This window comes from Lonchura striata, chromosome 8, assembly GCF_046129695.1.
Source record: "Lonchura striata isolate bLonStr1 chromosome 8, bLonStr1.mat, whole genome shotgun sequence".
NCBI lineage: Eukaryota > Metazoa > Chordata > Aves > Passeriformes > Estrildidae > Lonchura > Lonchura striata.
In genome coordinates this window covers 6,201,934-6,226,359 of record NC_134610.1, presented here as the reverse complement: position 1 = coordinate 6,226,359, position 24,426 = coordinate 6,201,934, and the positions used below count along the sequence as shown (strand labels likewise).

At 40.2% G+C, this 24,426-nt stretch overlaps 1 protein-coding gene across 1 annotated transcript in view; it reads left to right on the top strand.

Annotated features, from left to right (window-relative positions):
- THSD7B (thrombospondin type 1 domain containing 7B) overlaps positions 1-24,426 on the top strand; it is a 296,014-nt gene that overhangs the window by 127,700 nt on the left and 143,888 nt on the right. Inside the window, exons 7-8 of the mRNA XM_077784906.1 lie at positions 3,646-3,801; positions 5,396-5,593. Coding sequence (XP_077641032.1) covers positions 3,646-3,801; positions 5,396-5,593 — 354 coding nt within the window. The remainder of the gene's footprint in view (positions 1-3,645; positions 3,802-5,395; positions 5,594-24,426) is intronic.

Below are 24,426 nucleotides of genomic sequence, written 5' to 3'. Positions count from 1 at the left end.
TTCACAAGGATATGCCATCCCTTTCTTGTACCTGCCTTGTATCCTGGGAATCTTTAATTTGGATTAGTTTTGCCATATGGTTAACATTTGGATTATTTCCTTGAGAATTGAGTAATACCTAAAAAATGTAAGAGGCAGACCTGATAATCTTTGTGTGTATTCCAGATATATTAGTTATATTTAGAAAAGTCTCCTTTTGTTTTAGTAACAAAAATACCTTGAGTTTTCATTGCAAAAGGGAAATGTAGTTAAAGTCCAGGAAAATAGTGTTATTTACCTCCTGAGGAGTTGAAAAACCATATTTGACAGGACCCCCTGCAAACAAAATGCCATCCTATGCATTTCTGCTTCTGTTTGGTCAGCATTGCTTTTAACATAGTGCGGGTATGTGTGCCTGCAAGTATCTGCCCACATGACTCTATTCAAAGATAATTTATTTATTGGCTTAAAATTACATTATGGAAATAATCATATCAGAGCTGATTTCCTCTTCCACTCTTCCTCCAAATCATTACCTCAGTAAAAATATATAGGAAAACAAGACACTTTAGAATGCAATTTATTATCTCCTGCTGGTAGCAATAACCAGAAAATAACAGCAAATAGTAAAATTCAAACTTGAGGCAAGACACTGGCACTGGGAACAGCTGCAGTTGCATTTATAAAGGAGAGATTCAATATAACAGCTATAGAAATGTGCCATGTTTCAGAGGCTCCCAGATTAGTACTTGATTGCTTTTTCAAGTTTATTCTATGGATTGAGAAGAACACAGGATTTTAAAAGGTACGAACAAGCGTCATAAATAAGCTGCTGCTTGAATCAGAGATGTTTCCTCCCCCTCCCACTCTTTGCTTCCCTGGCTTCTGCCTTCCACCTTCCTCCAAGCCACATGGCTAATGTTGTTCCAAGGAAAATAATTACACAAAAAGCACTTTTTATGTATGAATGCAGGAAAATGCCACTACAGAGTCAATTATTGAACAAAATCAGAAGGCTGGCCCATTCCTAAAGACATTCCTGGCAGCTCTGTTCATTTATCATAGGCATAATGTCAGGGATTTTTTCCTGTGTGGGACATCCCCAGCCAGGCTACCTGTGCCATTTGGAGGCTGCAGTGTGTGAGAATTTTGGCATTTAAAAGATTCACAGAAAAATCCTCCCTTATCATTCCTTTATAATAAAAAAAAAAATAAATCTGTTAGAGTATAAGTAGAAAATCACATCAAGCTTTGAAATAAACCAGATGGAAATCAGAGTTTTTAATCAAATGGCTGATGAAGGAATGAAATTCTGTTTTAAAGAAGACCCTGCTGGTTCATCCTGTCACTCTGGGTGGAAACTGTCTCTCTATCTATACCTGCCAGGTGTTGGAAAAAGGATGGTATTGTATATGCATTTATCATTACAGCTTGGGTTTTTTGTTCTGGTCTTATTCCTCAAGACTGACTGGAGGATTGCAGTCAGTGTAGAGTGAGGAGCATAAGCTGGCACAGACTTGGAATGAATTGGATATTTGATCAGAATAGCATTTTCTGATTTACCTTTTATAGAACACAAAGAACTATGTAAGGAAGTGAGCAAACAAGCAGCCTTATTCCAGTACCAAATAGGATGTAGGTCCTGGGAAAAGAGTTCCCAGTGCTAGAATTAAATAAGGCATCATCCCCAAGGGAGGAAGAGGAGCATGAGGGTGCTTGGAAAGGTGTTCCACATTCACATCCATGAATGTGGGATGGGTGGTAGCACCTTTGACTTTTTGTAATCAATTTTTCTTGATTTTTTAATCTAAAATCAATTTAAAATCGTGTTGGGTGCACTGGTTGGTTTTCAAGGAAGGAGAACCATCTAGCTGTATCTAGGCTTCTACATTTAAATAGTTAAATTCAGTATAGAAACATTTTAAATAGTTAAATTCAGTATAGAAACCTGAAAATCTGTGAGGAAGGAAGAGCCATTCCTGGGAATGACACCTTGAGTTAAAGCAAAGCAGGACTGGACTTTATTCCTTGGGTTGACCATTTGTACTCAGTTTTATTTCCTTTCATTTCTCCAAGTGAACTTCCAGAAAACTGATACAGTTTTGCAAAGCTTGATACTGAGAGGCAGGTTAAACCATGCATGAGACTTCTTGGTAAAATAAATACTCTTATCCTTAAAACTCTAATATTTATCTCATTTTGTCTGTCACTTCACTTGCAAGGTTTCTAGAAAAGGTCTCTTTATGTGAGCATTCATATGAATTGGATTTATGCCACCTTGTTCTAATCTTTAAATGAACATGTCAAAGGCCTTACAGGGTCTCAGAAAACATTCAGAAAATGGTCTTTTTAACCAGTGTATTATCTTTCCACTTAGAATTAAATCACACTATTGTTTAATCCTATTATTCTGATGAGCTGGAACCATAAGCACTGATATTGGTCTGAATATCACTTCAGACTGACAGGTCTAAACTCAGCTTCAGGACATGCAAATCAGAGTTTGAGATTTTGAATGCCAAATTCTTGTGTCTAAAAAAAAAAAAAGTTTTTCTTCAAGTGATTAATTTTAAAGAAAATGGTGTAATATCAGAAAAAGTAAAGATTACTCATATACTGAGCTTGTTTTTACAAATTCTTTAAAAATCAATTCCATGCATGGAGGCAAAGAAAAACAGACATGAAAAGTAAAAACGAGGATAAAACAAACTCAGTGGCTATAAAAATTAATGAAGTCTTGGTAATGCCATGGCAAAGTAAACTCAAACAAGCCTTTGCCTTTTGAAAGACTGCTTTGATATTGATTTATCTAAAGAGACAGCCAAATTCAGCCCATAATGTAATTGAAATGCAATATCATATAATGACTCAGAGGACAGATTTAAGAGTATTTTTTTCCCTTTCTTTTCCTTCCTCTCTCTGCCCCAAATAAAAAGGTGAGAGAAGTTAATTGAATCTAGAAATCTGTTATGATAAGTGAAAATACAAAGAGAGTCAACTTTCCAAATCCTTTGTCAGTATCAACTGAACTGGAGCTTGGCAGAGTTTGGGATTGATTTATTTCTGGGATTAAAGATCTGTGGGTACAGGCAGCTCAGGTATATGTCTCTTCTCCCAGGCAGGAAAGGTGCTTCATGCTTGTGTCTGTGTAGAAGAATCCAAGAGCTCTGCTCAGTTTTATTGGAAGTCGATGAAGAAAATTCCAAAATCTGGACACTGCATCCATGGCAGTGCCCTGAAGGGCATGGGAATGGGGAGAGTCCCTTGTGCTTGGGTTTTACTCACCTGCCTCTGCCTGGCTCCCAGTTGCTTTTTGAATTCCCTGCTTAGGTATCTTTCTCTTTGGCCCTGTCTAAAGAGGTCTCCTTGGCCATAAATGTGGGGATAAGATCCTGGTTTATTACTCCATCTCTGCTGAAAATCAGCACTCAGTCTAGTTTCTAGTTTCTGATTACCACTAAGCATAGTCTCAACTGGCTTGCTGAATGTGGGTGATTTAGATAAAACTCTTAAGTGCCTTTCTGCACACAGGATTAACTTTTTGCCCTGGGAGATAAGACCCTGAAAAATCACTGGATTTTGGTGCATTCTGGAAAACTAAGACCAACAGGACAGACTTATAGCCTTGATTTTCTTCTTTTCTTTTTATTTTTTTTTTTTCATTAGTTGCCAGACCAGTGGATGGGAAGCTTTGCCAGGGCCCTGCCCCTGCCACCTCCCAGCTGTGTCACCTGCCGTGCCTGGCCGAGTGCGCGGTGTCCCCGTGGTCACCGTGGGGTCCCTGCCTGCCCGAGAGCTGCCAGCACCACCACGGAGGGAGAGGTGAGCTGGGAATGCAAAACTGCAGAAAGACTGCAAAAGCAGAGGTGTCACATTGCACACTGGCAGCCTAATGTGTTTTTTAAAGAAGTTAATCTAACACGGGATGAAGCTCTTGGATGTGTGTAGTGGAATCTGACCTTTAAAAGCTTTTTGCCATAATTCATGTGAGAAGAAAGAGTAAGGTTTTCCAAGCTGATTCAGCTCCTTTTGTCCTGCACTGAAGTTGTGCAGGATGATTTCTTAGGCTAGCAGCTGCCAGGCTGCCCCTCTCTGATCCCCCTGGGAGTCCTGCTGCATGCCTGGGGAAGGAGGTGCTTCCCACAGCCCTGAAATCTGGACTCAGGTGGACCCAAGAGGTTGTTCCCATTGTTGTGGGTTTGGTTTCAATTCCTGGAAGAAGGATGTGCAAATGTAATTCAACCTCCCCTGGATTTTAATTGAAAGCTGTACACGTTTGTTGCTGTGACAAGCTGAGATTCCTCACAGAGCCTTTCCTAAGGCTTTAAGTTTCAAAGATGGTTCTTGGAGTGCACATCAGGGAATGGATATTATTGTTTAGAAATTAAGAAATTATGCTCTTCTGAAAACTGCTTGAGTGTGTGAAATGATTTCAACTGGTGAAAAAATTTTCAAACAAAAAGAAAAACAATAGAAAATAATAATATTTGCAAAAGCATTTAATGTTTGAATTGTTTTGAATAATTTCTTTTTGCTCATTTGAGAACTGTGGAAGTTTGATCTGTTACATTCTCTGGGATGTTTTATTTTTAATTTTCTTTTCTGCTTCATGACCAAAGCATTTCCATGTGGCTTCTACTAATGTTGTATATTTGCCCCTGCTCCAAGACTGTCAGAAGAAAAAACCCACATGTGTTTTTTGTTTTTTTTTTTTTTTTTGCTTTTTTCTTAGAATTCTGTGTCATTTACATAACAGAACTTGCTGAAAGATACTTGTGTATTAGTTCTGCATTGTATATAGCAACATGACTTTTGGTCTTATTCAGGAGGAGGTAGATTATGTAATCAATTGTATGATTATTTCTGTAACCTTTTCCTTCCACTTTACATTTGAATCTTCCAGTTTAATAGGATGCCATTTCAAAGAAGTCTGATATGTATTATGTATCAGAAAACCTTATGCCTCAATAAAACAGAATACTAATTTCTTAGTAAACTATTCAGCTGTGTCTCAAAACAGATCCTTTAGTTAGTGGATTCCCAGGCAGAATATAGATGTCATTTATATCTTCAGTTCCTTAACTGTTCTTCTCTTTTTTATCTTAATGCTGTTATAACATTAATATATGCATCGCTGGTAAATTTCTGCATCCTGACATGTGTATATCTATTTAATATTGATGAAGCGGGAAAAGAAATGTGAAAAGTGTGAGTTGCTGGAATTCTTTGCACACTGTTAGATTTTGCATGCCTGGGCACCTACAGTGCTGTCCCAATCAACCCAGTTTGTAAATATTTTTCACTTGTTTGTCTTTAAATCCCCCAGCTCCAGATGCCCCATATAGTCCTCTCGTTACTAGATTATTGCATGACTGTTTTTTCTCTTGTCCAGTTAATCCAGCTCTGCTTTTTCCAGGCTTCAGGATGAGGCAGAGGCAGGTGGTGGTGGATCCAGTGGGCACCCTGGCAGGTTGTCCTCATTTGGTGGAGTCCATTCCTTGTGACGACGCGCGGTGTCACGAGTGGGTGGTGTCAGAGGGGACCTGCGTGACCGACCGAGGGAAGTGTGGGCCTGGCCACCGTGTCCTGAAGGCTGTCTGCAAGAGCAGGAAAGGTGAGCTGGGCTCTGTTCTAAAAGCCCTGTGGTTTTTTGTGCCTCCTGAAATGACATTTTGTTGCAGAGCAATTGGCGCTTATCTACAATGGCTCCTTACTGAATTTTTTATGGAACTTTCAGATTTTTGAGTTGACTGTTTTGCTTCTTAAAGCCTGGGGCTGGTAGAACCCAGGATTTTGCCTGGAGCCCTCTGTTCCATTTTATCCAAAAGGGGATGGCTCTCCAGTGCAGGTTCTGTGTTGCTGGCTTTACTTTAATATCCCACAAAAGTGGGATATTTGTACTAAATCAGGGCTCTCATTGAGGTCAGCAGCTGTATGGGCATTCAGAATATCAATCCAGCTCCCAGAACTACTTCTATCCTCTGGTTTTAGCCTGTGGTCTGAATAATTTTCTCATTGGGATAACACCGTTAGAGTCACAAGCAGGGATGCTGGGTTGTGCTGCCAAAATTAATACAGGACTGAGATGTAAATGAAATGATTGTACTGAGTAATCCTTCCCTTGGCAGCAGTTTGAGACCTGCAGAGTGTTCAGTGTACAGGTTGCTAATAATGAATAAGTACATTTTTATGTGACGTTTACAAACAGCCAGCAAGATGTTATTTCTTGTGTATGGTTTGAACCTCAGCCAAAAGTTTCATTTCTTGATAAGGTCACTGTTGTCAGATCTTTAGATTCAATTACATGGAGCACAATTTTGCAGTCCTTAGTCATAGCAAGACTGTGCTATCATCTCAAAAGTGGCAAAACTGTGCAACTTTAGAGCCTGCTATTGTATCTGAAATGAAGAATTCCTCTTTTAGTGGTGGTGAGACCAATCACAGGAAACAATTTTAGGGTGGTAACAAGTGGTTAATTGGTAAGGTTAATATAGTGGGTTGTTTATGAGGCACTAGAACCTGGCTGAAAGAAATAATGGCTGCTTTCTCTGAAGAACATGGATTCTTTTGAAATATATTTAAATCTCTGTTGTTTTCTTGTTTGTGAGAATATGGGGGAAAAAAAGAAATCTTCAACTTTTACAAAATGACACAGCCAGAATGTCAAGGAGAGCAAAGAGCTCACTCTGAATTTTGCCTGAGTGGTCTCTGCTGATGTGTGATGATTACTGTAGGTCCAGGCCAGCAGGATGAGTGCAGATGGAGGCTGGCATTGCTGAGGAGCACCAGGTACTTCACACTGTTGAAACTGTGCCAGCATCCATCTCTGTGCCCCAACTTGTGCTGGGGACAGAAAGCGTGTTCCATGGCAGATGCTCACTGATCTCTGATCAAACTGTTCTCTGTGGCTGTGATCCTTCCAAGCCTTTGAAGTGTCTCTTTTTCATTCAATTGTTCAGCAAGTATGGAAAGTCTTGCAATACCCTGTTCATTTCAATTATTCTGTGCATGTTCTAGTAAAAAAATATGGTGGGATATTCTTCCCACCCTGCCAGTCTGAGGCAAATATTGTTACTAGGTGTGATCAGTGTCCACCTAAAACTGAGAGTGTTTCACCAGGAAATATCCAGGTTACCAGACGGGTTAGAGTCACTGCTTAATGCTACTCTGAAGACTTTCTGAAGTCTCGATTGAGTATGAGAGGTCTGGAGAGTCCTTACAGTTGAAGTTGGAAAGAGAGTCAAATTGTTTCTTCTTCTCTCAATTCACTAATGTAGTTACTTTGGTCATAACCTTATTTATTTCCTTCTGTAATGTTCTCTTATCTAGATTTCCTTCACAAAAATAGTCTGCTTTTTTTTGGATAAAAGTTGGAGTAAGTGTCAGCTTTGCTTAATGTGTTTAACCTGGAGTAGCTGGTTAGTTGGCAGTAGGAGGTCAGAAGGGAGTTAAGTTAAACTGAGATGTGTCATTTACAGGTGAAATAGCATAAGGCCTGTGTCCATGCTTAGCATTGTACACATGCTCAGTATTCTGTGCAAGCAATGGTCCTGCTGAAAGCTGTATTGTGTGCTGCTATTTTCATTTACTTTAGCCTGTTTTGTAGAATTCAGCTCTAAACTCCAGTGATTTATCCAGTCATTCTGTCATCCATGCTTGGCATTATTGCTCAGTATTCCTACTGAATGCCTGAAGGGATGAAAAAAAGATTTTTTTTGGACTCTGTTAAATGCCAAGTCCAGTATATCATCATCTTAACAGTTCATTTGGGCCTGGAGTGTGTTGATTAGGGTACTTTGGGTTGTTTCTGTATCCCTGCCAGCAAGATGCCTTCATTTTCATGTAAATGCCAGACTTTATGATGTGGTGCTGCTGCTCTCCTGTTGCTGCAGTGTGTTCTCTTCACGAGCAGCTTCTGTGGTGTCAGCTGTGCTGCAGAAGAGTTTGCCATCAGGCTTCTTGTCCTTTCCTCCTTTCTCCATCCTCAGTGGCTGAACCTGTGTCCTTTGCCACCTCTGCTTGTCTGTGTAACGCTGGGCTCAGACACAGGAGGCTTTTCCATCTAGAATCTGTTTTTCCACTTGCCAAAAAGGACCTTTTGGTCACCACATTTTCCTTCTCCCATGTACTATCCACGGTGCCAGCCCATGCCATGAGAGAGATGAGGGAGAGCAGGGACTAAAGAAGCTCTTTCACCAACTGAAGCCTCACCTTTGAATCCCTTGTAGTGTCCTTTCTTTCCATGTTAAAGAGCCATCATTTCTGGTGAGATTGTCATACTGGCTCAGGTAACAAACTGCTGCTGGCCTGAGCTGGAGCTTGTGCAACTTGGGAGCAAATCACAGCTGGGTCAAGCTCTGATTTGTGGGGTTTCTCTGAAGGCTTCCTGGTCAAAACAACATTTCTGCGTAAAGGCTTGCATGAAGTTCAATGATGTAACACTTGTGCTCAGCCTAGAGGTACAGAAATTGCTTTTTGCTGCTTAAATAGATTAATTTGTAATAGTGAAGTGGTTCCACAGAGCACATACTATGGGCAGCAGGGTTTTATGTAGTAGCTGGAGTCTGTAATTTGTGATTTGCAGTACTTTAGCACAGATGAGGAGTAATGAGAAGACAATAGTAATCTCATTACTTTGTCATTATTAGGTGTCTGCTCCTACCTAGGAGTGTCTCTAATCTCTATTAATAAGTTACTGAACATGTGCAAGATACTCTTAGTGTCTGGTCCATATCCCTTGAGTGCTCCTCTTCTGTATCAACAAAACACAGTAGTGTAATAAGTCAAATTAAATTAAATACTATGTAGACACACAATGTCAAGTAATGCATAGAACAGAGAAAGAGTTCTTTTGTATGCTTCTTCTAAATAAAATTTTTTAGGATGATGTCTTTTATTTAGCTGGTGAAGGTCAATGGATATATTTGGGAAAGTCTGTGAAGCCAAACGAACAGTAGAAAATTGATAGTTGTACTAAAAATTGGACTGTGTGTGTCATTGGCTACATTGATCTATAATTCAGATAAAAGAATTTATTTGAAAGCTCTTTTTTTATATTTGCAAATGTCTCAGGAATTATTTGTGATTTTTCTGAGGTTGGTTGTTTTTGGTTGTTCAACAAGGAATTGAATAATTGTCTGTTAGTAATGTGTTCTTGGGCAGATAGCTGCAAGTGTCTGACATTTGATTTTGGGCAGTCTTGATCAGCACTGACAAACATTATTGTGCATTGACCAGATGAAAGGAACTCTCTGAAAACTTTCCAGTTCACAAAACATTAACATGGTCAAAACTTTTTCATTTTCAAATGTGGTTGTGCAGTAGCCAAAGCGCGTTTCATTTTTTGAAGAGAGTGACCACAATCATCTTTTGCTTCTTTTGTCTTTGTAAGTGGTACAAGCACTTTGAGTGTGGTGAGTCAGGGGACATTCAGACAGCAGGGCTTGGCTCAGGGTCAGCAGGTAGAACGTCAGTCCAGACAGGAGTACTTGTCCTTCAGAGGTAATTTCACAGTTGTTTGATTTAGGTGCTACAAAATGTATAAACACGTTGGGTTCAGTCTGATGGAGAAATTTGGGCACCCGTTTTATTGTCATTTTCCCATATCTGTTTTAGGCTGCACCGATAATAGGAGATGAGATTGAAACAAAACAAATGTCGAACCAGACCTTGTTTTTAGAAATGCCTGTTGTGCAGCTTGTGCAGAGCAGTCATTGTGGTAAGGAGTACAACCTGAGAACACATACGTAAAAGCAACTATAACAATAAACTCATGAAATAACAAGTATGACTCATAAAAGTAACAATTCATTTTCCAAGCATTTTATAAATGTTTCTGACAGTGCCATAAGTGAATTCTTGCCTATTAGCAGTGCTCTTGAGTAGGTCATAAAATGTTATTATTCAGAATCATACCCACAAGTCATCAATCTATTTCGCTGGAATTCCCATGTCATCATTTATTAATTTGCTTTTGCTTGCTCAGATTCCTACCAGAAGAACTATTAGTAGCAGAGAGGATTTCTCTGAGACAGTGAACAGCATGATATCTAAGTAATCAAATATATGAAATAAGTCATACCCAAAGGCTTAATTGTTTTAATCAGAAAATTATTAGATCAACAACAGGGATTAATGCAAAGGTCATGTGATTTTGCTGCATTCAGGCTCTTCTACTCTACTCCTGGTTAACAAATCTAAGCACAGCTCACAAGCTGCTGAGTATTTGCCTCCCTGTACTGTCAGCTTGGGTGTCAGAGTTTCTTTGGTTTGTGGGAGTTAAAATTCATAGAATCAGAGAATGGTTTGAGTTGGAAGGGACTTTAAAGATCATCTCCTTCCAGTCCTGTCTGCCACGGGCCAGGATGCCATAAGTTTGCTTGGGCAAACAATCCAAACTTGTTATAAATGGTGTCTTCATTTTAAGGATGGTATTTATAAAGGTGCTGAATAATGTCTCTGTTCCTTATGCACAGTTCAGGCAGTGCCAGGGAGATGCAGGTGCTGAGCAGACAAGCAGAGTCCAGAGGGGCCCAGGATGCTGCTGACTCTCCCCTGTAGCACCCGAAGGACTGGTCCTGTCACAAAACCTCCATGCTCAGCACCTCCTGCCTCACCTGCAGCTCTGAGGCACCCTGGGGGTGTCTGTGCATCCTTCCCAGGCTCAGCTGATAAATGAATAACACCTGGCAGCTCTCAGGACTCACGGCTGTGAGGGGTGAAGCTCCCTGCTATGGACCATCTGCCAAAGAGGCAGCTCAGGAATAAAACACTGCTGCCAGAGGAACTTCAGCACAGCAGTTGTGGTTTATTTTCCTGTGCCTTCTCTTTGGTTCTAGGCAGTTGGAATCTAGAACCTGGTGCTTGCCAAGAAGATAAGAGGATTTTTGTTTTTCAATGTTAGTAAGTTTACTAAAAAAGTATGTTTGGGTTGAAATACGTCTGTTTCCCAGTTTCTGTTCCATTTTTTGTTCCATCTGGCAGTTTTATTTGTAAAACTGGGAAATAGTATTTCAGAGACAAGATGTATTTCAGCATTTTCTAGATTAAATGATTAATGTTTTGGGGGTGTTTTTGGTAAATGAACTAGTCTTAAACAAATTAAAAATTCAAAATATTTTTAAAAGATGTTGCTAGCAAAAACAAAATATTCCTTTCAGATTAAAAAAAAACATTTGCCTTACATTGAAATTAGTTTTTCCCTAAATCCTCCCCCAGTCTCTCTTCAATTCTACTTTAAACATAAATTTTTTCTTCCCTTCCCCCTTTTTTTTCCCTCTTTTTTTTTTTTTTGGTTCAGTGCCCAAACAGAAATCCATTATTCACACAACTCAATTGCCAGAGCAGACACTGAAATCCTGTTGGAATTGAAGCGAGGAGTAAAGGGAAGTAAGGTAATCAAAGCAGTGTTAGTTTAAGATCCAATATTACATTCTGCCGGGGGTTGACAGTGAAGCTCTGAACTTGGAGAAGCTGAAGACTCTTTGGGGGTGGAATATCAACAGTGGTGTGCTCAGCTGCCTGTCTGTGCTTCCAGGTCAGTGCCAGTGTGTCCTGTGGTCCCCAAGAGTGTCTGTGATCCCTGCTCTGTGCAGAGCATCCCCACCAGCTGAGCCTGAATCCTGCAGGAGGAAGGGGCTGCAAGGACACAGGACAGCTGCTTTTCTTCCTCCTTCAGGGAGGGAGCAGCCACCTGGCCAGTCCTGTTTTAGCAGGAGTCATAGAATATCACTTAGGTAGGAAAAGATCTCTTGGAGTCCAATCTCAGCAAAGCCAAGTTCTTCCCTATGTAGAGTTCATGATTTTTCATTTTGCAGTGGTTTGATGATATAAAGTTAATATGCAGATTCTGTTTAATTTCTCAGAGAAAATATTTACCATGTTGAATTTACTGAAAATAGCCTTGAAATAAGTTCTTTCCTCTTAGTTCCTGAGTGTATCTCACTGTACCCTGTCACTGGAGCTGCTGATCCCAACCCAGTCCCATTTCCTGACTTTTAGAAACACAAATTCTAAAAGGCAACACGTAAAGCTTTCTAGCAATTAGCATTTAGGTAAGATCCATATTTCTCATTTAGCAGTCATGGAGGAAGAAGGATATTGCAGTGTAGGAGCAGGGCTGAGTATTATGAGCGTTTGAGGAATCCTGAAGCATGATGTGTGAGTTGTTCAGTAGGTTTGGGACCTGTGCTTCTTGTAGTCATAAAGGCTGATGTTCTCTTTGAGCAGGCTGGTTGTTAATGAGCCAGGTGGAGTGGATTTAGTTGCCTCCATCAAGCCTTATCTCCCAGCAACTGGTACCATGCCAAATATTTGATGTCTCCTGCTAGAAACATTCAAAAACTCAAAATGCAGATTGTGCCCTGCTCCAGGACTGGTGCACAAATAATGTGAGGACACACACTTCCATGTTCAGGAGAATTTACTGTCTTTGAATCCCTCTCCTGAAACTGATGTCTGTAAAAGAAGCAGAAGATCAGCTTCAGGTTAATTTTAAGGTAAGCTGCTGGAAAGTTAGAGCTTTCTCTGCTTAGTCACACTTTAACAGTTTTACTTCGTTCAAGATTATAGCAAGCATGTGGCCCACCAGCCAAGGAAAACAGAAATGAAAAAGTCTATAAATTATTCTTGTAGTAGCTATGTATGTGTAAATAACTGTCATGCAGTGAGGAATATTTCTCTAAAGTACAGGCTGAAATATCTAATGCTGAACAGGTAGAAGGTTGTGGGCTGGATTTGTGAGGTTAAACTCAAGCATACTCTGATTTATTTTCTTTGTCTTTGAATGCAGATATGTTGCATGATTTCCAGCTAAGCTGTGGCTGTGCTTTTTCAAATGCAGGTGATGTGTCTTGTGTCAGTCACCCAGAAGGCAGCTACAGTTGGTATCGAGTGGTAATCTTAGCTCCTCATACTTGGCTGATGGAGACGTGGTGGGGTTTATCAGGAATAAAGCCAGCTTTCATCCTTCCTGGGCTGTCACTGTAAGGTATTACAGCCCCTGTGAACTTTTTTTTTTTTTGTTGCCAGCTAAGTGTGAGCTTGTGGTCAGTGCAGAATGCCCTCAAATAAATTGCTATGCAAAACCATGATTCTCTTCAATATCTAGTGCTCCTTTTTGATACCCTCTGTCTCCAAAAGATGTTTTACAAGACTTCAGAGCATTGCTAAAATGGTGAGGGCAGTTTAGGGCTGCTCCTTCCCTATGGCTGTTTCAGCAGAGAGGAAGTGGATTTTCAAATACCCAGCTCCCACTTTACACTGTGAGAGGGAGCAATAGGTGCTGATGTTTTTTAAAAATTAACCTGAGCTTCAACCACTTGTAGGTTAAGAACAAAGGGTCAAGGTAGCCCTTTCAGAAATGGGAGCTATAACATTAAGAAAAAATATAAACATCAGTTAATTTGGCAAGATCTGTATTGCCCTTTCTTTTTTAAATGTTAAGGAATAAGTTTGACCTATGTTGATCTGAGCTTGTGGTAAAGGTTACCTAAAGAGCAGGGGTGTGTGTGTGACCTGTAGGTCTGTTACTTTGGTGCAAGTGCTTTGAAGAAACTTCATTGAAGAATTAGCATTTATATACCAGGCTAGTGCATATATATAGTTTAAAACTTTTTTTTTTAATAAGCTGCTTTTAATGTCTAGGGAACCTTTATTGAGTTTGATGCTGTCTAACCTTTTGATTATGAGACTGAAATAAGGTTCTTGTGTTGTATTTCGTAATTGTTGAAGTATTTACAGCTAATTTTCTAAGTCTGGGAAAGAAATGGTATAATAGTTTGTTTTTTTTATTATTTTGTTCCTGTTGTAGGAAAAAACCCCAAGTTGTTTCAGTACAAAACTAGAAAAGTACTTGTAAGTGCCAACAAGACTTCCTGTTTTCTCAGTGAAATGAAGCATAAGATACCTGCTTGTCCGTTTTCTTTAAACTAAGCAGGATTTCACATACATGTAGTTAATATTCTTTTTGGATGGTTATTGTATTTCTTAGGGAAACTGATTCAGAAAAAGATGTGAGCAAAGTAGGATTGTTCTAGAACAGTGTTAAAAATGTAGGTTGGTGACAAGTTCTAAAATTAACTAAGTGGATGAAAGAGGAAGGAGGTTGGAAGGATTTGTTTGAAAAGTATTATTAATGACAAAGTTCTGCATTTGTGGCCCAAATGTGGCTGAAGGTACCAGGAGTAGCAAGTGGAAGATGAGACAGTGAGGGTTCATCTCATCCATAAAGGTTCTGTTTCCTTGGATTTAGTGGGTTCCCAAGGGGATTAAGGATTTAATGGCTTTTTTGCTGAAGGGTTTCTCATATGTAGATAGGAGAGATGGCAGACCATATTCCTTGACCATGATTTGAGACTTTAAAACTCACAGCTTCTTGGGGAATATGAATAATGGGGCTATTTTATTTCATCTTTTTATCCTCCTCATCCCAAGTGGAGTCTCTAAAGCATTTGGCTTACATTAATAAAATGTTTCAAAATTTTCTGGTGTTCAGCTAATGGATAAACTCTACAATGGCAAATTCTGATTTTCTGCAGTTGCCAGGCTGAAGCAAGCCAGAAAATAGTGTTTGGCACATGTGATATTTTTCAGATTCTTTATAGAGAGAAAATTGCCCAATTCACATTTCAAAAATTATTTTAGCCAAGACTTTTTTCCTAAGAGAAATAGTCGGAGCAGTATAAAAGGCTTAAATTAAACAGGAGGTCATTAGGGCAAAGAAATGACTGGCTATATTTTATTGCATTCTGTGTATGAGGTGTAGTGGGACGGAGTGCAAATCCCATGATATGACTCATGGAACAAAAAAATTGTTTCAAACTAAGCCAGTTAAGTTCTGTATGGAGTAGAAATAAACTAAACCTGACTCTGCAGACAGGAGACTGGTAGTGAGTGTCTGTAAGAGGTGGGGTGTGGGGCTGGGGGCTGCCCTGCAGCAGGGATTGGAGTGAGGGAGAGGAAGGATGTGGAGGAGGAAGGGTTGGAGCAGCCAGGAGGTCTCAGTGCTCCCTGTTCCTCGGGCAGGAGCTGCACCCTGGTCTGGCTCCGTGCTGTGCTCTGGCTGTCAGCAGCAACCTTCTCCTGAGTTTAAATAAGGGAATAATTCCAGTAACTTCAACAGACAGCTTCTCATATTGATCTCTGACCACAGCCCTTTAGTGGAGGGAAAAAAGCAGGGATTTTTGTGTAATTTAATCCTTCCCTGCTGGGTGGCCCTACAGAAAGCTTTTTCTGTAGCTGGAATTCCTTCGGTGCTGGACAGGAGCGATTGCGAGAGCCACCTTTGTACAGTAGTTCTGAAGGCTGTTGAGTGGAAATGAAAGATAAGTCTTGTACTTTCTTTGAGTTTCTTTTTATCAAGCTGTTTATGAAGTAGAGCTGATTTAAAAACAATTTAGTCACTTGTTTTGAGGTTAATGGATGCTGGAGGGGAAGGCTCCTGCCGTAAAATAAGAAGTTTTGACAAACTTTTAATTAAGAATTGGGAACGTGGAAATTTTGGGGTAGTTCTGCATTACTGAGATTGGCTCTGGGGCATATTGGTTGGTCAGGTTTTTAAAGTAAATCTTCCTCTTAATTCTAATTAAGTATTGTAATGCCAGCACTGTTCATTAGGCAGCAGTTTGCGATTAGTCAGGTGGTAGTAATGGAAAGAGAAAAACACGTGATAAAGTAGCAGAGAAGTTAGAGAGCAGGGAAAACAGCCATAAGATGTGGCTCCTAAATGCTCTTCAGCATTCCGCTTCAGCATTCAGTGAGTTCTGTGGGACAGGATTCAGTCCTCACATAGATCCTGCCTTGTGTGGAAACACAAGTTCAGAGCACCTCAATTACATGACCTCAGCTCTGAAGTTGTGACAAGAAATGATGCTAAGAACAGCTATAAGGAGGGAAAACTCCTATTTTCCCCCAAATCTTTGAAGCCAAGCTATTATTTTAAGTGTAGATTACATTATTGAATTGTTTATCAGTGAATTGAATCTTGTATTTAATAAATGGGAGCTGTTGTGAAGGGCTGGAGTGAATGTGAATTAGTGAGTTGAGAAAGATTAGTTCTGTGAGGAGATTGAGAACAATTTAAAATTCCATTGTATGGTGTTTTTCTTTCTGTCTGCATGAAGTACGGCTGTAATTGCCTCAAATTAGGTACTGCCTTTGTCTAGGAGAGTTAAACAAGTAACAGGATAAGATATTTCATGGTCCTCTTCTAAATAAACAGCTTGTTCAGTTTGTATCTTTAGGCAGCTTGCAAATGTCAGAGCCAAGTTTGTGGAGAGAACATATATATATATATATATATATATATATATATATATATATATATATATATATATATGAGGTGGAGTTTCCTTAGAAACAGAATCATCCTGGATTTTTGGGATGCATTTTATAGTTTGAAGCCTGGTATTCCCCTGCTGTATAATTTTAGTGTCACCTTTTGTCGTGGTTCTTAAAATAGATGTTTTATTAAAAAATTCCTATGGAGACATGGACTGCAAGTACGAATTAGACCAGCTCCTTTCTGACAGCTGAGGTTTATATTTTGCCATCAGTTGCCTGATGGAGTTGTGAACCAAGGAACCCTCACATTGACCTCATAATTATCAAGACCAAAAAGAGAAAAAAAATGATAAGAATGAGCCAACACACCTGCATGGACTGGGGCGGTAGCACACAGACAACACTGCTTTTTCCTTTCATATTCCTGAGAAGGAAAAAATAATCCCACAGAAGTTTTTGGGTTGGTCTTGTGGCCAGCGCTGTCCTTGGGGATTCAGCACTGCATCTGGAGTGAGATGGTTGTAAAGTGACTTTTCTAGAAGGAGGGAGAATCCTTATCTGCCATTAGCAAGTGAGCAGGGAATTTTCTGTGCCTGGGTGAGCCCAGGGTGCCTTGCTGGAGGGACAAAGTCACTTCCAGCTGGTGTGAGGTTCACCTGGCTCCTTTCACATCTCCTCTGGTGCTGTACCTAGGTCTGTCCCTGATCTGGAGATCATTTCCATTCATTACTGGCAAATATGGTTATGGTTATGGTCATTTTTGTAGTGAAAATACAGCAGAACTGGCAAGTCCTCATGAACCTAATCAGTGTTGGGCAGTTCTGTAGAAAAGGCTCCATAAGTGCTTGAAGCAGGGAGGATGGGGGCCTTGGTTGCCCATAGTATATTGTAAAAACCAAGATAATCCTACAAGCTCAAATTCCATTTTTTGTTGTCAGGTGCAGAATTCCCATCACTCCCCTGGCCTGGTTTCAGCAGATTTCCCAAGTTTAATACCAAGTCAGCTCTGTTTGTTGTACCCTTACTGCTGTGTCAAAGGGACTAGAGCCACGAGGGTGTTCTGTTCTGTTTCATGGTGTTTGCAAATAAAGCTGAGTGATTTGGTAACTCTCTTGGAAACTCTGGGACTCTAAGTTGGGCAGACTACTCCCTGGGCATGCATAGATCTAAGGATAGCACTTTCTTGCCTATCAATAAGTATCTTAAGGCCTTAACTTCTAATGCTATATATGACTAAAGTCCCAGGGAAATAACTCCACTACTGCTGTTCATTTATATCATTGGAGTCTGAATTAATTCAGCCTCGGCTAGGTTTTCTAATACATAATTTATTTAGGTCTTCAAAATGTCTGTGGTGCTGCATGTGGTTGACAGAGCATGTTCTTGTTTGTTAATATTATATGGCATCCTGTTTTCCCAAGACGCTTCAATAAATGCATGTCTTTGAATAAAGCTGGGATTTTAACAGGCCTTTTTTTCCCTTGTGTTGTATCTGTAGCTTCCCAGATTCTTAGCTCTGGTTTCTCTTCTCTACAACCACCTATTTTAAATAGTTCTGGAAAGATCTTCATTTCTTTAATGTTTGTTGTTGGGTATTTTTTAATATTTTTTTTTAATGCTTGTTTATTGTTACTAATAGTTACTATTGATAACAATATGTCTTGATTCTAAAAATCTAGCACAGCTTCTCCACTGGCCCCAGGGTACTAGAAATGTATAAATACCCTTAAATTCAATTTAAAATCCCTGACATGAAGGGTGGAGCATCGAGCTCATATTTTCTGACAGCTCACAAAACTTACAAATCAAAAGACACACGTGCCGTGTAAGTGAGGGTGAAACAAATGGAATACAATAGCTGGAAATGAATGAGTCCTGTGAATGAACATTGGCATGTACATCCCCGGCCCCATATGAAGATTAAAGTGAGTTGTCTGCTCTAAAATTGCATAATTGCTTCTGTGACTGATTTGGTGCTGCTCCATAATAAGTTGTGAACACTGTATGCTGACCTGGTTAATGGGATGTTTACTAAATGGATATATTTGTGTAGTTTAATAGGAGGATGCTTGGAAAAATTAGCAGGATGAGAAAGAATGGCTGGAGAGAGTAATTTTTCAGCAAGAGCTGGCGTTGTGAAGGGGAAGGCAGAGGCTGCCTTGCCATTGGCATTTGGTGGCTTGGAGGGGGAGGTTGGATGGGGCAGATCCCTGATTTTCATGGAGCATCATTGTCCTGGATTCCCGTGGGAGTGGCTGCTCCAGGTGTGGGGTACCCAGACCCTGCCCCCCCCGAAGGTGCTGCTAGGTGGGGACGTGTGTGCCCATGGGAGCAGCTTCATCCTGCTGCCCTAACAGCTTCATTTGCTGAACTATCTTCCTTGAATTTAGCTATTTTAAGTACTAGAGACTAAGATAATTATTTCATGAAGTAATATTATCTGCAAATTAACCTTGGATCTCTGCAGAGGTTCAGAAAGAGGGAGATAAGGAGTTTTATCACAAATTGCAGACTTACTGGGTTTAACGTAAAGGCCGTGGCAAGTAATACATTTAAACTGCATTTAAGTAGTAAAGACCAGAATATCAAAGTCTAAAAGCAATAAACATTAAATTATTCAGAAAGTTTTTATATTTTCTTTCTAGTTTATATGTTCTTTTCACACACTGTCATTTAATGAGGTTATATTCTGATTAAAGTAGAAAAATAAAAAAGTAAAATGTTTTACTTCAGTAGATAAAAATGTAGCTTTTAAAATATATCAGCTTGCCCTGTGTACTCTGAGCTGACTGTACAATTTCCTCTTTGTTCAGCATGGTTGCTAACGGATTTTGGGGGGAAAAGTCCCCCTTATATAGAGTTTCAATTGAAATCCATATTTTAATTTTAAGTGACAACTAATAAATTTACTGTAATCCCTTTCAAATATTCTCTGGCAGGATTCCCAGACATATATTTTTGAAGGTTAAATGGTTTAGGATTTATGTACTGTACTATATAGGTGTATTGGCTTCAAGTGTCAAGGTTTTGGTAGCAAGTGAGCTACCGGGGTGGAAGAGAAAATCAGGATTAAAGTGAAGCCTGGAGGGGAGGAAAGGTGTTTTAAGATTTGGGTTTATTTCTTATTATCCTGGGTAATTAAACTGATCTTCCTGAGTGGAGTCTGTTTTGCCTGTAACTGGTGAGTGATCCCTCCCTGCCCTTAACTCACCTCATGAACCTTCCATGAAAATCCATAATAATCTCTCCCCCTGCCCTGCTGAGAAGGGCAATGGCAGAGTGGCTTTGGTGGTCAGTCTGAATAAGGTACTGAGTTTATGGAGCCCCTTCATTGCCAGACACCAGTTTGTGGCTCAGAAACACCACAGCTGCAGCAGCAAAAGTTCTGCTGGTTAATGACCTGCGTTTCTGAGGGGCCCAGGGTGAGGTGCTGGGCTGAAAAACTGCTTTTTGCTGCTTGCAGAGCTCTCTTGGGTATCATTACACAGGGCTGATTCATGTAGTGTGGATGTACCTTTCTGGCAGCTCAGAGTTTCGACTGTCCAGAAACACTTCTCTTTTTAAATAGGCTGAAATTGGCATGAATAAGCATCAGTAATTGAAATAATATTCCACCAGGTTTGTGTTTTAGTATGGCAGTGTGATTAAAATTGGTGCTGCCTTTTCCTCTCCCTCGGGAACCATTGTGTGCTCCATGGCTAATGAAGTGGAATGAGCGCTGTGATCAGGATTTATGGTGTCACTCTGGGCACCTGCAGTTCTTTCAACCCTCCTTGCACTGTAAAGCTGCAGTGGAGGTTCCTGACTCGAGCTGTAAATGGCTGAACTGCAGCTTGCTGAGAAGGCTGCAGAGGCTGCTCCTGGTGGTGTTTCTCATGAGGGCCACGTGCCACCTGCACAGATCTGCTGGTTCTCATTATCGATGGACAGAAGTAGGAGCTTGATTTTATTAGTAATGCCCCTTCAAGTCTTCCAGTCATCCTTTGGTGGTTGGGCTCTCCCTCTGTTGGGAACAACCACTCTTGGGTACCATATTTTGCCACTGAACACACAAATAAGATAAGATTTTTGGATTATTTCAGCAGAGTTTATAGACTTCTGCCTATGGTTTTTCTTCTTTTTACACTCCGGTCTGCACTACAAGTTCTGTATCTGCTGGGGACAGTGTTTAATTCCAGCGTGATCCTGTGGAGTATCTACTCTGCGCTTTTACACCTTGCCAGTTTGGGAGCTGCTCTCAGCTGTGCCAAAATATCTTTCTGCAGCTGCTTATGAAGTCCACAGACTATTTTCTGTCCAAATCAGCCCTAAACTACTTTATTCTCTTGTTTCTTGACCCGTTCAGGGCTTTCCCAAAATAATAATATCATCTCTGAACTCTTGGTGGGTTAGTTTGTTGCAAAGTTTGCCCATTCCCTGGCAGTGACAGCAGCTGGAGGCAGTCCAGTGTAATTAGTAAGTATTTTGGAGACTCTGCCTTGGCAGCCCTATTAAATATGTGCAGTGAAAGCAGGATTAGTATGTGGCCTTATCTTTTTTTTTCTCATTAGGGCATCTCGATGATCTGTAAGCTTATTTAATTGGAAATTAGCCATTCTTATTAACACAGGAGATACCCTTTGGTCTGAATCCTGACATTGGATAAATGTATATAGTTTCCACTAAGGAGAAAGAAAATGCATCCATATACTCTAGGGTGGAAATTTGCCCTTTTGTGTCCAGTGCAGTTCTCCTGGAAGAGAATTTCATTTTCTAGTAAAGGCAATAAATTTTCACTGCTCAGATAAGTGACTACAGAGGTTCATCATCAGGATTTGAAGAAATAAGCCTCCTAAGAAGATAGATGATGACAAGGGGAGTAAGAGTTGTTATCCAATCATTTGTCATGGTCCAGAACATTAAGATGTATTGGTTAGACCCCAAAGGTGTGTAAAACTTCCTTTTTTTCCAGTGTGTAATAAGTTACCCTGTGCAGTCAGCCAGTATTGCACTATCTAAAAACTCATTCCGTTTGCATCTCTTTGTATACACAGCACACAAGTATTAAAATCCTGTATATTGCTGGGAAGTATTCTACACATCATGTCCAGATGTGGCCCTACAACTACTGGAGTGAGGCTGACTCCCTGGGTCCTCACTTTCCTGCCCTTCTCTCCCTCCCCCATCCCACTCCAGTTGTTAACATTTCTGCCTTTCCACTGTTGCTGTGAGTGTTCTGCTCTAGGCTTCCTCCAGAGACTTTTCCCTCTGATTTTTCTGTGGTTCCCTGCTCTACAGCCCTTGCCTTCTAGTTTTCCCCTTGTCTCAAAGCTTCAAAACCACAGAGCAGCCATGGGGGACTGTGTCAGCTAGTGAAAAACTGGATTAAACATTCATGGCTGTAGGAGTGCTTGTTAGCATATATGTATTAATTCAACATTTCCTGCTGGTTTTCAATATGTTGGGAGGTTGTGTTGCCAGTGAGGTGACTTAAAGTCTGTATTGGAATAGGTTCCAACTAACTGCTTGAGACCAGGTAAAAATTTTGCTCTGCTTATCTGGTTTCAGAGAAAAACCTTACTTTTTAAAAGTGAGTATTCCTCACCAAACCAGACATTTGAGACCATGTTTCTGAGGATTTTAGTGAATTCTGGCCTGGTAGTTGGGATAGCTGATATTGAAAGTTCACCTTCATGTAGGAGAGACTCAGCATTGTAGTTTGCTGTGGTGAGCTGCTTCCTGCATTGCTCTTTGGTTCTGGGAATTCGTGCAAAGGCAAGGTTTGGCTTGTCTTGTTTGGGTTTGCCATGGCACAGGATGGCTCACTAGCTTAAATTTTGGTCCAAAATTGAGAGCTGTCAGTGCCTGTCTCCAGGAGCACCCCATGAGTTTGGGAGCCCTTTGCACCATTTCTGGCAGCGTGTCTTCAGGTCCTGTAGGCATTCTGTAAACTGGCCATGATGGGGAGACCTGTTCCTGTGGGTTTAGATGTGAAACACATCATGTGTCCATGTTTCCAGGGAAGCAAAATGTAATTCTTCTGAATCCCAGCCATGTAATTACAGCCATAATAATAGCTATCATTTTTGATGCCTCAGTGCCAAACGTAAAGGTTGTTGTTTCTGTTAATGTTTTCAGAGGACTCTGTTCTGCTGCTTTTTCCCTATTTGTGCCTTATCTGAGACTGAACAATTACCAGGAATGTGATGAGGACATGGTATGCAGAAAGTCACCCCCTTGTCTCTTTTGCTGATGGCTCGAGGAGCGTGCAGGCGCTGCTATCTCAGCTGCTAATCAATGGAGCTGGAGCTAATGTGCGCAGTGACCTTTGCGAGCAGAGAGGAGCTCTGCCAATACTGCACTTGCAGTTTGAGTCAACTTTTACACTTTGTCATCTACTTGACTGCAGGAGCTCCTCCCTCACCTGGATTGCTGGATCAGTTGCTGCTCTATCCACCAAGTTAAGAGGTGCCCCAAATTTCTCTTGTGTGTTAGTCCTGATGTTTTTCTTGGCCAGGTATCGTTGTTTTATGGATGACCCCTGATCCTCCTGGTCCAAATTCCTTTTGTGCTTCATTAAGTTCAAAGTGATCCTGCATAGCTGGACACCTCACAGTTTGGGGAAGTCAGTGGGATTTTTACTGCTGGAACTAGACACAATTTACAGCAGCCCATGGGCGAGCAAAGACTATTCTGTAGCATTTCCCCTCTCTGCATTTTTGTAGTGCTTAGGAGTCTGATGGATGGAGTTCTCAATTATTTAGCATCTATCAAGTTTTTGCTTACAACACCTAAACAAACACTAGTATTACATATTGTTTTTCTGGATATATAAGATATAATTCTACTACAGTAATTTACAAATTTATGAAAAACACATACTGTTGCTTAACCATCCCTTTTAAGGGAATAGGTTTTGGATTGAAATTTTAAGTATGCATGAAGAGAATAAGATACCATTTGCACCGTTTGGATTTCAATAATGTATGGAATTAGCAGAGCTTTATTATATTTCTGTGCCTGCATGCCCTTCATAGAGTGAAAGTTGTAATAAATATAAGTTCAAAGGTAAAATTTTATTGCTGTGCATGAGGGGAGAGAAAATAAATTAGAATAATGTAATCATGCTCATATATGTTATGAATTTTGAACAGTGTCTATTAGAAAGTTTGTCAAAATGTGCTTAGCTTTGAAAATACAGATTAACGCTGAAGGTTTTAATATTGTTCTTCTTTATATTCCTATTCCTTGCAAATATAAGTGTAAAATATCTCCTGCCGAAAGCAATTGTCATGAAACGGCACTTTCCTATTTTAATAGCTGAATAATCAGAACAAAAATATTTTCTAAGTTGCAGGGAAGTTATTGCTTTTTTCACACAAAGAAATTTAGTGGTAGAAAACCAAATTTTAGCTGGATATTCTTTGCTTTTTGTGTTTCTATTCTTATATGTGAAAAGCATGTCCAAATGTCTCCTGACAGCTTTGACACTTCAGGGTGATTAAAAATGTGGTGAGGTGTGCTCATCTGATTCCATTTACTGATTCTGTATTTTTCTTTAATCTGGTAGCAAAGTTAAAATAGCAGCTCTCCAATAGGAGCTGGAAAAATCTGTTTGGGGGATGGCTGGTTGGTATCAATATGGACCCTTTCAGGTTCATATTTTTTCTTTTTCTTTTCTGCTTTGTAGCATATAAGGACCAGGTCAGTGTGAGAGGGCAGCTGCTGGCACTGAACCCAGCAAACATAATTTTTCTGAGCTCCCACCTCAGCACGTGGTCCTTCAGCCTCTCTGAGACAGCCCCAGGTTGGTGAAATTTTGACAACAAAGGCAGTTCCTTCTCCTGGGTTTTTTCCCTTACATTCCTTTTTGTTGTCTTCTGTCATCTCCGTCTTTTCTCCTTCTGGGAGCTCAGGCTGCACCATGGGGGCACTACAAAAGCATTGGCAATGACTTTTTTTTTTTTTTTTTGACATTTTTTCCATACAATCTTCAGGTTTTTGCTCTGTCACTATTTGGGAAAACCAAGCAGCTACTGGTGCACATGCCCCCTGTTTTTTTAATGTGTTTTGAACAGTTTGGATGCTGAATAATTGGGAAAAACATTAATGTTTTGGTTTTTTTTTGTTGGTGGTGTTTTTTGTTTTGTTTTGTTTTCTTCCTGAAAGCAACTGTCACCTTTAAAT